The following is a 15,283-nucleotide window of genomic DNA, read 5'->3' as shown; positions in this document are numbered from 1 at the left end:
TTCACCAGTCTTGCTGTGTGTATTGGTGCATTGACATCCTGATACACGGCACCGCCTTCAGGATACAATGTTTGAACCATTGGATGCACATGGTCCTCAAGAATGGTTCGGTAGTCCTTGGCAGCCCATCTAGCACAAGTATTGGGCCAAGGGAATGCCACAATTTGTCCTCTTTTGAACTCTGGTATGTCACCCATAATGTTGTGTGCATTTCAATATTTTGAGCAAAACTGTGCTCTTACCCTGCTAATTGAACCTTCACACTCTGCTCTTACTGGTGCAATGTGCAATCAATGAAGACTGGCTACCAGGCTGGTCCAATTTAGCCATGAAACCTTCCACACTAAAATGACAGGTGTTTCAGTTTCATTGTCCAACGCCTGTAGTTCGAAGTAACAAACCTAAAGACACAAATATTCAAGGAAAGGTACTATAAATGTGCCACAGCGGCTTCGTACTTACTTAATGTCCATAAAACGCACACAAAAGGAAAAACAGGGTGCTCAGTATCGGTTATTAGTAAATGTTCTTCTTATTTGTCTTTGGTTGAGTTTGATTTTCTTAGTTTGTATTTTTCAGAACTTCCAGCAGAACCAGAAGTGGTCCATTCTTCACTGAGGTCCTCCAGTTCCAGCAGAAATGTCCAGCTGTCAGCTCATCTTCAGCCTGCAGATAAAGATCTACTTCTGCTGAAGATCTGCTTCTTTCTCTGGAAATGAGTTCAGCAAGACGGACACAAAGGTCTCCTGAATGTATTTCAATGTTTCATTATCAGTGTGGTGTTCAATGTTCTCAGTAACTTCAGTTATTTTCTGTTTTCAATGTTTGGTCTGAACTGTTCTAACCACAGCAGCACGATGGTTCCTCTGCAGCTTCAACATGTTTAACCTGCGGTTCTGTAGTTTGTTTCTAACATTTCAGACATGATGTTCCTGTTTGTTTGTGGCTGACCAATAGAAACGATTCTTCAGAGCAGCTTGGAAAGAAATGAAACCAAAACCAGAGAATAAAACCTGCAGAAAACCCCTCAGTGTTAAACCAAAGCAGTTAGCTTTAGCTTGTTTTAATGTTTTATCTAGAAATGCTTTGAATGAACAAACCAACAAAATGTCATAAACTGCAGGTTATGTTGATTAATTAAAATAAATTCAGTGTTTGTATATTTATAACAAATAGAGCTACCTGATGGGTCCCAGCTCAGCCATCAGTGGGTTTTACCTCTGATCAATCGACCAACCTGGAGAAGATCTAAAGTTGATTTAAGGTCATAAAGAGTTCCCAGTTTTACTCTGATTTAAATATTTAGGTTTTTACTCATAGATCCAAACAATAAAATTCTAGTTTAATCAGAACATCAGACATGAAGCTCTGACCCGGGCCTGTTGGACCCACTTTGGTACCACTGGAACTTAATACTGACCTCAGCCTGTAGTGTTGATAAACTATAGTAAAACATTAATAATTAAATCAGACTCAGTAAATATTAATGAGTCTGAAGAAGGATTTTTATTTCCCAAAAACATAAAAATCTGCATAATTATTAATATTTATTAATGATGCATAATTAATGTCACCCCATCATCTCCACAGCTGGTCTGATGTTTCTAGGAGACTCAGCTGTAAGCTGGATAGAAAGGTCAAAGGTCAGTCAGATCCCAAGTATGACCTGCCGCTCCCAAATAAACAGGAAAACAAATATCTGAGCAGAACCACCAGAACCAAACCTGCTCCAAGCTTCCAACTAGACTGTTAATGAGATGTTTCTACAGGTTGGTTTTAGATGTAAATCCTAACCAGGCAGCCATGCCTTGTTTAAATGTAATAAATAGTTTCTCTTCTAGAGTTTAAACTCAGTTTAGCTCTTAGCTCCCAGACTCTGGGACTTTTCTTCCCACATCAATGTTGAAAACTGTGGTTTGGATGAACGTATGGAGGTTGTAGATGGACTCATGGTAGTTGACACTGAAGATGAAATGAGCTCATCGAAAGCTGCCTAGGATGAATGTGCCTTGCCAGGGACGGCCTTGAGATCAATGATGATGTCAGAAGAACATCTGGACAGAGGGTTCTGGGTGGTTCTTCATTTCTATCATAATTCATTTCACTTCACTGTGTTAACGAGCCAATCAACAGGGGTCCCTAATAAAGTGGCCAGTGAGCGTAGCTCCACAGCTGATCTAAACCCAATCCATGGATGAGGTTCAGGTTCTGCAGAAAGTCAAAGCATCGGACCTGTCGGGAACCAGAACACTGATCCAGGACGTCTCACTGGACTTTATTAATGACTTCATCAGTTTCCCTCCAGGTTCTGATCCGAGCAGAGAAACGCTGCAACGTGCATTTACCAGAACCACCAGAACACCAGAACCAGACTGTGTGGAGGTGTTTAAGGAGAAGACCTCACAGGATCAGCAGGGAATTATTTCTCTGACCGACTCCATCAAAGTCTTCACAATCATCTCCAGAAAGACACCAGTACTCACTGGTCCATTTAAAACCACAACCAGTCCTCATAAAATGGTTCTCCAGCTCAGACACAGGCAGCAGAAATGATCCAGTTACCTTCATACATTCAATTTGAGAACAACTGCTGGATTGGACCTCTTAGAACCTAAACTGGTTCTGATCTTTAACTAAAAACATCCACCTGACTTATTTACACCCAGGTTGAGTCCGATTCTTCTACCTGAAAAGGCTTCAAGTTCTCTATAATCAATACTGATCAATAGAGTCTGCAGACTGGATCAAGGTTCCTCTGATGATCCATCAGAACCTTCACTGAGATCTTCTCTCTGATCCAAAGTCAGATTGGATCAGTAATCAAAGATGGATCAACAAACTGATCAGACTTGATGTTCAGCCATCAGAGGAGTCGGATCAGTGGAGCTGCTTCTGGTCCTGATGTCCTCTGGTTGGTTCTGGACCGGAACTGTTGCTGCTGAGGAGACAGAAGACAGTCAGTCAGAAGATAGATGGACAGAAGACAGATGGACAGAAGATAGATGGACAGAAGATAGATGGACAGAAGACAGATGGACAGAAGACAGATGGACAGAAGACAGAGAGACAAACCTTTGACTATGAGATGAACTGTTTTCCGTCTCCAGATGTTCTCGCTGGAGACTCTACATCTGTACTCTCCACTGTCTCCATCTGTGGGACGTCTCAGAACCAGACTGAGGTCTCCAGTTTTCAGCAGTTCTTCATTCATCTTGGTTCTGTTTCTGTAGAACTGGTCCTGTTTGTCAAGCTGATCAGAACCATTCTTATACACATGGACCCTCCTGTCTCTGATTTCCATCCACTCCACTTTAGCATCTTCTGGCAGCTCAGGTGTTGTTCTGAACGGCAGCAGGACAGACTCCGCCCCCTCCTCCACCTCCACCTGACAGACTGAGAGAACAACAAAGAGGAAGATGAGTTGTAGAGACAGCAGCAGCAGCAGCTCTTCATCACTTTATTGACTGATTGTGTAGAAAGCTGAAGGCCAGAAGAAGATGAGAGCAGAAGGTAACAGAAAGGTTCTGCAGATGATCAGAATCCTGATGCTGAGATGTTTAGTCCATGTGCTGCTGCACGGCAGTGTGCAGCTGCTTCATGACACACACATCTTCATCACATCACAGCCTCCTTGTTCCTGCAGCAGCAGCAGGATCTACTCAGATCATCTCTACATCTCTGTCAGATCTATCCAGATGATCTTTCTCACTCTGCTGCTGCAGAACCAGAACCCATGAAGAACTCACTAGGTTCTGGTTCTAAAGCTGCAGCTGATCTCTTTGTTCTTCACCAACATGATGTTTGGAGAGAAGAAGCTGGATCCCTGCAGAGACACCAAGTTCTCATCAACATCACGTGAGAAGCAGCCTGAAGATTCAGAACCAAACACCATCACTGGTTCTGATCCAGTTTACTGTGGAAATGATCTTCAGTGGATCAGCTGCTGCTCAGACAGACCTCAGATCTGGTGCTTCTTCCAAACAAACTCCATCACTGAGTGGTTCTGGTCCATCGGTTCTGTTGGACCTTGGAACATGTTAGCAGGATGAAGCAAACGGGCCAAAGTTTCAGTCTCTGAGAGCAGAACCACAGCTTGAAGAGACAAAACTCTCCTGATCCACATTCAGTGGGACTTCTGGACTTAAGGCCTCCAAACTGGACCAAACTGTCTGCTGGATTCTTCCAGAACTTCACAGCCAAATATCTGGACCCATCTCCTACAGAGGAACTTCTACAGATGTTCAGGAGAAAGTTCTTCAAGGTTGAATCTGGACCTTCATTCCCAGTTAAACAGTTTTTTTTAACCGTGTTCTGTCCGGCAGAGTAGCTCAGAATTGTTGTCTGGGTGCCAAGAAAAAACCCAACAGATTTAGCATCACAGCCGACGCTTTAAAGCTCTGCTTGACGTGGATGGATGATGGATGGATGATGGATGGAGGGATGGATGGATGATGGATGGAGGGATGGATGAATGATGGATGGATGGATGGATGAATGATGGATGGAGGGATGGATGGATGAATGATGGATGGATGATGGATGGATGATGGATTGATGATGGATGGATGAATGATGGATGGATGGATGATGGATGGATGATGGATTGATGATGGATGGATGGATGATGGATGGATGAATGATGGATGGATGATGGATGGATGGATGATGGATGGATGGATGAATGATGGATGGATGAATGATGGATGGATGGATGATGGATGGAGGGATGGATGAATGATGGATGGATGGATGATGGATGGAGGGATGGATGGATGAATGATGGATGGATGATGGATGGATGATGGATGGAGGGATGGATGGATGAATGATGGATGGATGATGGATAGATGGATGATGGATGAAGGGATGGATGGATGAATGATGGATGGATGATGGATTGATGATGGATGGATGAATGATGGATGGATGAAGGATTGATGATGGATGGATGGATGATGGATGGATGATGGATGGATGATGGATGGATGGATGGAGGGATGGATGGATGAATGATGGATGGATGAATGATGGATGGATGGATGATGGATGGAGGGATGGATGAATGATGGATGGATGGAGGGATGGATGGATGAATGATGGATGGATGATGGATGGATGAATGATGGATGGATGGATGGATGGATGATGGATTGATGATGGATGGATGGATGGATGAATGATGGATGGATGGATGATGGATGGATAGATGATGGATGGATGAATGATGGATGGATGGATGATGGATGGATGGATGGAGGGATGGATGGATGAATGATGGATGGATGATGGATGGATGGATGATGGATGGATGAATGATGGATGGATGGATGATGGATGGATGGATGGATGATGGATGAATGATGGATGAATGATGGATGGATGAATGATGGATGGATGATGGATGGATGGATGATGGATGGATGAATGATGGATGGATGGATGATGGATGGATGGATGGATGATGGATAGATGGATGGATGATGGATGGAGGGATGGATGGATGAATGATGGATGGAAGGATGATGGATGGATGATGGATTGATGATGGATGGATGGATGGATGAATGATGGATGAATGATGGATGGATGGATGGATGATGGATTGATGATGGATGGATGGATGAATGATGGATGGATGGATGATGGATGGATGAATGATGGATGGATGGATGATGGATGGATGATGGATGAATGATGGATGGATGATGGATGAATGACGGATGGATGAATGATGGATGGATGATGGATGGATGAATGATGGATGGATGGATGATGGATAGATGATGGATGGATGGATGAATGATGGATGGATGATGGATGGAGGGATGAATGGATGAAAGATGGATGGAAGGATGATGGATGGATGGATGATGGATTGATGATGGATGGATGGATGGATGGATGAATGATGGATGGATGATGGATGGAGGGATGGATGGATGGATGATGGATGGAGGGATGGATGTGTAATGGAAAATTCTTTTAAAGTGCTCTGATATTCCCTTCACCTCTCTCATTTGATTCTGTGTTTTATCACCCACAGGTGACCTTCCATCTACCTCTCACCTCTGACCTCTGTGTTTTGTTAGTGTTCTGTTTTTTAGAGCAGATGGACTCTAAATTCCAATGCTGGAGAGTTTAATGGTTAAGACCCATCATTTAGGATGATGTCAGGAAGGGCAGTTAGGTCTGTTCCTAGATAACCTTGTCACCTTTGAACTCAAGAAGGGTTTGGGTCATAAAACACAGACTCTTGGAAGTTGAGATAACACAGTCATGTTCTGGTATAAATACTGTATGTAAATGTTGATCGGGGCTCTGTTTCACTGACTAACCTCAGTGTCAGGGTCTTCAAACGCTGAATGCCTTTGAATAAAACTTATAAGAAAAAGTCCGGATTTTCTCTTGTTATGAGTCAACTTCTACCCACTTTGATAAGAAAATTCCACAACAATTTTGGCGTCACGAACAGGATCTAACGTGCCAGAGGAGACCGCAGGATGGGACACGGACGCCTGGCCAGCCTGAGAGTTGTCCTCAGTCCACCTCCATATTACGGTAGTGGAGTCCTCATGCCCGCCTGCGGCGTCTGGCTGATTAGATCCGAACAATTTGTCTTCAAATATATCTGGGTGAGAAGTTGCTCTGTATGATATAATGTATATTATTATTTTTATTACACATTAACCATCATCTCCTAACTAATTAATTAGGTTCCAGAGTTGCGAGAGGGAGGACATCAGCTGAGGGCCCGGTTACCCTGCAAAAGGAATTGCAGGGAGGTTCTTATTGGTAACAATAAGATAAAGCAAAACACAGGGTTTTGCGGGTGGTTTTTAGCAATTTTCTACACCTCATAAAGGAGAAAAGCCAGTGGGCAGACGTGCCGCTGAACGGGTAAAAAAAAAAAATGGTTCCGGAACCTTGAGGCATCAGGGGTGTCTCCTTCTTCAGACTCTGATTTATAAAATAATGAAAGGAAAAATTGGGGATGATTGTGTTAAATGTGCTTTAATTTGGAAGATAAGTTTGGTTTTTCACAGCGTGGAAGTTTGAGTGTAAATAAGCTAAATAGTTTAAAAAGTTTCAAGTAAAACAGTTGATGGAAAAATAAATAAATAAAAAACATAAGAAAAGATTAAAAAGCACAGAGTGCATCAATTAAGGGGTTAAAGAGTTAAAACTTTCCTGAAGGAAGTTTCGTTTGTCTTAAATATTGCGATCAGTCGGTAAAGAAGGTAAAAGTGAAAAGGGACATTAGAGATGCGAAAATAAAGTTGTTTTAGAAAGGAGTATAGTTCATGTTGTGGAAGGAAGTGACAGGCAGGTGGACAACTGACTGACTGACTGATAATATTTCTTTGTGCAAAATCTGAACCTATACTAAACTTTTCTTTTGCCTCTCTCACACACAAATACACACATATATGGGATTTGAGTTCAACATCTGCGTTTTTGAGTCTGGATTTTAGAAACCTGCCCTTCTCCAAGGCTACTCCACCAGAGACGCTTCTCCAGCACGGCCTGAAAGAGAGAGATCTGCCTTCCTGCATGTTGAAAATCGCAGTGTGACTTTCTACAAAAAAAAAAAAAACGAAACTCAGAAGAAAATCCAGATTCTCTGAGATGGACAACGATCCATGCTGTTTGCAAGAGCCAGAAGAGTGATACACTGGATTTATATTGAAAGCACATCTTATGCGGGCAGAAGAGAAACCGGAGCAAAGTTTCTTCTTTCTCCCTCCTGGAGAAGTTAAAGTGGACAAAGAATGATTGAATGTCTCACCAACAGACCTGGGAAGGGCCTGGTTGTTTTTTGGACTGATAGAGGACTGTGTGCCATGACAGTCTGACTCTGGAGCGATTTAGAAACTGATGGGGGTAACGTACAAACACACACACATTTGCATAAATCTTTTCCTATTTTCTGCAATAAAGAACGCTTATTAACCGCTTCTCATGTGATGCTTACTTGACGTTGACAGATATAGCGGGTTAAAATATTATTTTAGGGTTAGAAAAGTATCTTTAAAAAGGTGATAACTTAACTCATTTGATACTTTCCAGTTAATTATTTTAGAGAAGCAAGTTCTCTTTCGTCGTGGAATATTCAGGGTCAATTATTCTAGTTATTAAAAGTTATTAAAAGCAGAGGAAGTTACAACATCTCCAAAACTCAGCAGTAACCAAGTGTTTCTATGTTATTCTCAGGACAGATCTCATGAAGGAGCATTTTTAAAACCCAGCGCATGCGTAACACCTGATGGGTTTCTCCTTCAGATATTATTTTCTGTTGTCAGAGTTTGTATCCCATAAATCTAATGGGTAGAGACCTCATTAAAACAGTCTTAGTTCTACTGCAGATGGTCTTCATACAGTCTCTGACACAGTACTTACAGTTTGGTGCAGTTTTTGTCCGCAAGTGCTAACTGACGCTTGTGGAAAGTACAAATTCATTGTTTTTCACAGCAGCTGCTGGGATGAGGTTATATTAGTGTTTTTTTTCTTCCCTCTTCTGATTCATGCAGCGTGTTTATTTACACTGTACCTTATATCAGGTCCTGACAAAAACTATGAAAGATTTGGTTCTGCAGGTTCTTTTTTCTCCCTTTGGAGAAGGAAAGGACACCTGATCAGTTCTGTGTTGCACAGAAATATTAAAACACTTGTTGTTTTCTAAGATATCACCAGCTAAAAACTTTTAAAACTTTTGAGAGTAATTGGTTTTGTTAAACATATTTCCCTTGGTAAAACAAACCTTTAAAATGAGTATGAAAAAATTGGGTTATTTAGAAAGAATCTGATTGGACAGTGGTACCACACAAAAATTAAACTAATCTCATGTTTCCTAAAAGATTCTGCATGAAAAGGCCCTCAGAACCGTGGAGTTATTTTCCACCACAGTAACAAGTTTTTAAGGATGCTTTTTCTTTATTTTAAAACAGATCTGGTTTTTGTTTTGTTTTTGGCTTTTTAGCATAATGTTTGTCTGAAGCTTCTTATGAACTGGGTTAGAAGCAAATATGATCTGAGGTAAATTAGGAGCTGTGAACTAATAATTTTAAATCTGATTATTGTCCAAGCAGAAATAATATATTTAGCCAATCCTTCAATCTCTGCAGAAAGTTAACACCATTGTTCAATGCAGTAGTATTCAACTTGTGGTTCCTGGACTCCTGAAGCCTGTAAGCCATAGATTTTGGGTCCATGAAATTATAATACTTAATTAAAGGTAGGCTGATTACTTATTAAAATAGATCTAAGCCAATGATGAGTTCCAGTCATTTTGGTGACTTTGAAATGCAATAATACTCAAAATTTCTACTCTGGGGACACAGATTGGGGTTGAAGAGGTTTGTTTTGGAACCAAGGTTAGGACTTGTATAACGGAATAAAGACAAGTAAAATCCTTTATTTTAGGAAAAGAAAAGAAATAAAGGCTCTCTTAACAGTAAGAGGATGGTCGGCTCAAACTCAAGTCTCCTTGTTTGATTTCTTAGGGTTTAAAGATTAAAGGAATACATAGGAGTACAAAGATACACAAGGTGATTTCAGATTACTAAGAGATAAAATATTGGAACATTTATCACCATTGGATTATTAAAGAGGGGTTCTAGTGATAAGTTCTCCCCGACTCTCAAAATTTAAATAGCCAAATTAAAGAAAATGATGTTTGTTCTTTTTGAAACACTATGTGGAAAAAAGTCCAGTTTGGAGACAAGCTTCTTATCTTAATTTATGATTAAGTCAAACACTGCAGTTTTGTTTAGTTTGGGTATAACATAAAAATGTCAATGCTGACTTTTCTAATTTCCCCTCGGGGATCAATAAAGTATCTTTGAATTTGAATTGAATTAAATTAAACATACTTCTTTGCATTTAACTTGAAATTCTGCAATGCAGCTGCGATCAAATTGAGCCAAACAAAAAGAGAATTATAACAATAACTCTCAGGATTGTAGTTATTATTACAGAGTTACAGTACAAAGAATTAGCAAAAGGTTTCAGCATCAGTAAATTTGGATTAATTTAAGAGAAAACTGTTGCTGTGCTTCTAAATACTTTGAGATTTTCTGGACCTTGTCCTGTCAGAACTGATCCGTATACTATTTCAGAATCTTTGGCTCCAGATCCTTTTGTGTTAACTCTTAATCTTACAGCCTTACCGAATGGAAGTCAATTGTATGGCATGGCAGGTAAATTAACCAGGGTTCTTGTTACTTTTCCTAGTAGAGATGGGTTCTCGTGTCCTAAGAACATGGTTTGGATGTGTGGAAACAGATCATATCTGTATCTGCCTGCTAATTGGTCTGGAGTATGTTATCTAGCTCATTTACTACCTACAGTCACGACTTATGATTCACTCAGCCCATTATTAGAGAGGAAGACAATGCTCAAACGGCAAAAGAGAGCTAGGATCCCACATTGGAAAGGGATTTTGGGTACAATTTTTCCTAATTATGGTGCTGCTAACGCCGCCCATAGGATTAATGAGTTGTCAGTTGAGTTAGAAAATCTTACTGCTTTATCTGAGGAAGGTTTCACTGTTCTAACTACGGAGCAGCAGGCTATAAGAACTATGAGTTTGCAAAATAGAATGGCTTTGGATTATCTGTTAGCTGAGAGGGGTGGCGTTTGTCATTTAATTGGGGAACAATGTTGCACTTTTATTCCCGATGTGTCTAAGAACATGACGAGTATCCATGATAAGTTTGAGGACTTGCTGACGACCCAACAGAAGGAGAATATGAGTTCCTCTTGGAATCCTTGGTCTTGGTTCTTTACTGGTGGATGGAGATCTTGGTTAGTAAAGATTGGAGTGATTCTTTTATGTTTCTTTTTGATTTTGATGTTTCTTTCATGTTGTATTATTCCAATGGTTAGGGGAATGGTGATGAGACTGGTACGTTTTTCTGTGTTGCCTGTTGATGAGGATGTGAACTTAATTTCTGTTTGTCATGATTGTGATGATTCTGCATTTACAGTGGCAGATGGTATGGATACCGATGGATTTTATGTTGCTTGAGATGCTTTACAGTAGATCTTAGAGGAAGCCATGACATAACACATGTATTTGTTATGTATTCTTTTCTTTTATTAGTTTTACTTTGATTATAAGCTTTGGGTGATGGTTTTGTAGAATTTTCTTTTAGTTTTGTGATTATCTTGTAATCAGAAGAAAGGAGTGTAATGGAAAATTCTTTTAAAGTGCTCTGATATTCCCTTCACCTCTCTCATTTGATTCTGTGTTTTATCACCCACAGGTGACCTTCCATCTACCTCTCACCTCTGACCTCTGTGTTTTGTTAGTGTTCTGTTTTTTAGAGCAGATGGACTCTAAATTCCAATGCTGGAGAGTTTAATGGTTAAGACCCATCATTTAGGATGATGTCAGGAAGGGCAGTTAGGTCTGTTCCTAGATAACCATGTCACCTTTGAACTCAAGAAGGGTTTGGGTCATAAAACACAGACTCTTGGAAGTTGAGATAACACAGTCATGTTCTGGTATAAATACTGTATGTAAATGTTGATCGGGGCTCTGTTTCACTGACTAACCTCAGTGTCAGGGTCTTCAAACGCTGAATGCCTTTGAATAAAACTTATAAGAAAAAGTCCGGATTTTCTCTTGTTATGAGTCAACTTCTACCCACTTTGATAAGAAAATTCCACAACAGATGAATGATGGATGATGGATGGATGATGGATGGATGGATGATGGATGGAGGGATGGATGAATGATGGATGGATGGATGATGGATGGAGGGATGGATGATGGATGGATGAATGATGGATGGATGGATGATGGATGGATGGATGGATCAACATTACATAATAGGCAGCGTGAGTTGGTGGACCAATCAGGAAGAGGTTCTGTGTGTTTCTGACAGAAGCTTGAGGACCAGTTCAGTTTGGTTCTGTCAGACCTTCAACAGTAGAGGACTTGTTTCAATGAGCAACATCTTGTCTGTAGAACCGAGCCATGAGTCACCTCTGGTTCTGGTTGCTTTCATCATGTGATCTTTGAGATCTTCTCTGGACTCTGTGGACTCACCTGTTGGTACCGAGTGGTTCTCTGGTTCCACTGACGAAACACAAACATCTGATTATTGTTGGAGGTCCAGCTAGTTAGTGAGAACCAGACAGAAATGTTCCTGTGCTGATCCAAACGGTTCCCTTGGAAATACCCATCAGAACCTGGACCTCAGTACGTGCTATTTACATTTATAATGTACATTTTTTGTGCGCTTCTCATTACATCACATTTACTTTGACTCTTCCACCTTCTAATGAGCCTCTGATCACTATTGATCACAACTAATCAGCTGATTGGAAAAATACAACAACATCAGATTTAAACCACTGACCTTTGACCTGGAGATCAACTTGTTTCTTCAACAGGATGTTTCCCTCCCTGCTGGAGACGATGCAGGTGTAAATGTCACTGTCTTCATCTGTGGGATGTTTCAGAGTCAGACTGAGGTCTTTAGTTCTCAGCAGGTCTTCATTCATCTTGGTTCTGGTTCTGTAGAACTGGTTCTGTTCTTCAGGATGATCAGAACCGTTCTCATACACATGCACCTTAATGTTGTATCTGTCCCTCCACTCCACTGTAGCATCTTTAGGCAGGTGAACTGTGGTTCTGCAGGGCAGCAGGACTGACTCCACCCCTGAATCCACCTCCACCTGTTGGACTGAGAAGACAACAAAGGACAAGATGAGTTGGACAGACAGCAGCAGGAGGTCTGAGGACATTTTCTTTGACTGGATGAAGGTCCAACATGCTGGACTGGTTCCAGTCTCAAATGGGCCCCATGTCTCCACTGAACAGAGACAGTGTTGTCTTTGCTGTGGGTCCAATCAGCAGCAGAACCGACTGTTGGACAGAAAGTCCTCAGTGTGGACAGGAGACCCAGCAGAACCCTGCAGACTGACCCAACCAGCAGTCAACACTGTGTTCAAGCTGCTGCTGCAGTTCTTCACAGCTTCAACATGTTGATCCAACATCTTCATCTAGCTGCTGGTTCCCTCAGACTGGCAGAAAGACAAGGACAGGTCCAACTGGAGACCAGAACCAGACAGGCTCTCAGTGGGACCAGTTTTCAGCAGCTCAGTCTTTTCAATGTGGACCAACCAGAAGAAATGAAGCAACACTTCAGATGTTCTTGTCCTCTAGTTTGATTCCTGACATGTTGGAGGAAGAAGATCCAGTTGAAATGAGGTCCGTTAGTTCACTGCAGTGGAAAAAGGGTTCTGGTTCTGTCTCATCATCAGAGGACATGAGGACGTCCTTTCAGTCCAAATGAACATGAAGCTCTCTGAGTTCTCCTGAGTCCATCAGCTTCTTCCTGGTCCTCACAACCTTCAGTGAAGAGAAGATTCTCTCTGACAATCTGACCGGGTTCTGGAAGTGTTGATGAAACTACTGTATGGTGATGGTTCTGATCCAAGATTACAGTTACACAGCACAACACTGAGATGTTGGATGTGGTTCTGAAGCTGTGCAGAGATCCAGAACCTTCCAGCACAGCTGACAGGAAAACTGGATGAAAGGTGAGAGGAGCTGAAGCTTCTGGACCTCTGAGGCCTGGTTCTGCTGGATTCTGGAAGGATCAAGGTATTTCTGATGGTGGTCAGAGGTTAAATGTCTCTGAAACAGAACCAGAACCACCTCTCTGTTGGACCTCCAACTAGTTATTATAGTCAGACAGAAATGTTCCTGTGCTGATCCAAACAGTTCCCTTGGAAGAACCTATCAGAACCTGGGCCTCAGTTCTTCTGCTATCATGTGAATTTAGTGAGAAATGCTGCAAATCTTGATGTGATGTTGGTTCTGCTGATTTCAGGACAAATGTTCCTGTCAGATGTGAAACCAGCGGTTCTGGTTCTAAAGCTGCAGGAACTTAAATGCTGATGTTTCTCTTCTGATCCGTCTGTCGGTTCTGAACCCAAACCCGTTTCTCCAGCAGTGGAAATGGTCCCGAGTCAAAGCGTCCAGCTGCTTCTTCAGTCCCACCAAGGCTTCCATTGATCAGATTAGTGTTTGTCATGAGAAGTGATGAAAACCTGGAGCTGGAAACTGGTCCCTGTCTGGACTGGACCTCTGCCTCCTGCACTGGTTCCTCATCTTCATCATTCTAATGTGTTGCTATGGAAACATGCTGCACTCATTACATCACATTTACTTTGACTCTTCCACCTTCTAATGAGCCTCTGATCACTATTGATCACAACTAATCAGCTGATTGGAAAAATACAACAACATCAGATTTAAACCACTGACCTTTGACCTGGAGATCAACTTGTTTCTTCATCAAGATGTTTCCCTCCCTGCTGGAGACGATGCAGGTGTAGATGTCGCTGTTTCCATCTGTGGGATGTTTCAGAGTCAGACTGAGGTCTCCAGTTCTCAGCAGGTCTTCATTCATCTTGGTTCTGGTTCTGTAGAACTGGTCCTGTTCTTCAGGATGATCAGAACCGTTCTCATACACATGGACCTTCCTGTTGTATCTGTCCCTCCACTCCACTGTAGCATCTTCAGGCAGGTGAACTGTGGTTCTGCAGGGCAGCAGGACCGACTCCACCCCTGAATCCACCTCCACCTGTTGGACTGAGAAGACAACAAAGGACAAGATGAGTTGGACAGACAGCAGCAGGAGGTCTGAGGACATTTTCTTTGACTGGATGAAGGTCCAACATGCTGGACTGGTTCCAGTCTCAAATGGGCCCCATGTCTCCACTGAACAGAGACAGTGTTGTCTTTGCTGTGGGTCCAATCAGCAGCAGAACCGACTGTTGGACAGAAAGTCCTCAGTGTGGACAGGAGACCCAGCAGAACCCTGCAGACTGACCCAACCAGCAGTCAACACTGTGTTCAAGCTGCTGCTGCAGTTCTTCACAGCTTCAACATGTTGATCCAACATCTTCATCTAGCTCCTGGTTCCCTCAGACTGGCAGAAAGACAAGGACAGGTCCAACTGGAGACCAGAACCAGACAGGCTCTCAGTGGGACCAGTTTTCAGCAGCTCAGTCTTTTCAATGTGGACCAACCAGAAGAAATGAAGCAACACTTCAGATGTTCTTGTCCTCTAGTTTGATTCCTGACATGTTGGAGGAAGAAGATCCAGTTGAAATTAGGCCCGTTAGTTCACTGCAGCACTAACAGGGTTCTGGTTCTGTCTTATCATCAGAGGACATGAGGACATCCTTTCAGTCCAAATGAACATGAAACTCTCTGAGTTCTCCTGAGTCCATCAGCTTCTTCCTGGTCCTCACAACCTTCAGT

The 15,283-nt window shown here is 42.0% G+C and overlaps 1 protein-coding gene across 1 annotated transcript in view; it reads right to left on the bottom strand.

Moving 5' to 3' along the window:
* Positions 1-1,027: 1,027 nt before the first annotated feature.
* Positions 1,028-15,283, bottom strand: part of LOC124880994 — a 45,243-nt gene continuing 30,987 nt past the window's right edge. The window contains exons 8-11 of the mRNA XM_047386470.1: positions 14,282-14,608; positions 12,366-12,692; positions 3,073-3,393; positions 1,028-2,938 (exon numbers count right to left, since the gene is read on the bottom strand). Coding sequence (XP_047242426.1) covers positions 2,844-2,938; positions 3,073-3,393; positions 12,366-12,692; positions 14,282-14,608 — 1,070 coding nt within the window. The 3' untranslated portion in view covers positions 1,028-2,843. The remainder of the gene's footprint in view (positions 2,939-3,072; positions 3,394-12,365; positions 12,693-14,281; positions 14,609-15,283) is intronic.

This window comes from Girardinichthys multiradiatus, chromosome 14, assembly GCF_021462225.1.
Source record: "Girardinichthys multiradiatus isolate DD_20200921_A chromosome 14, DD_fGirMul_XY1, whole genome shotgun sequence".
Lineage (NCBI taxonomy): Eukaryota > Metazoa > Chordata > Actinopteri > Cyprinodontiformes > Goodeidae > Girardinichthys > Girardinichthys multiradiatus.
This window is presented reverse-complemented; position numbering and strand designations above follow the sequence as displayed.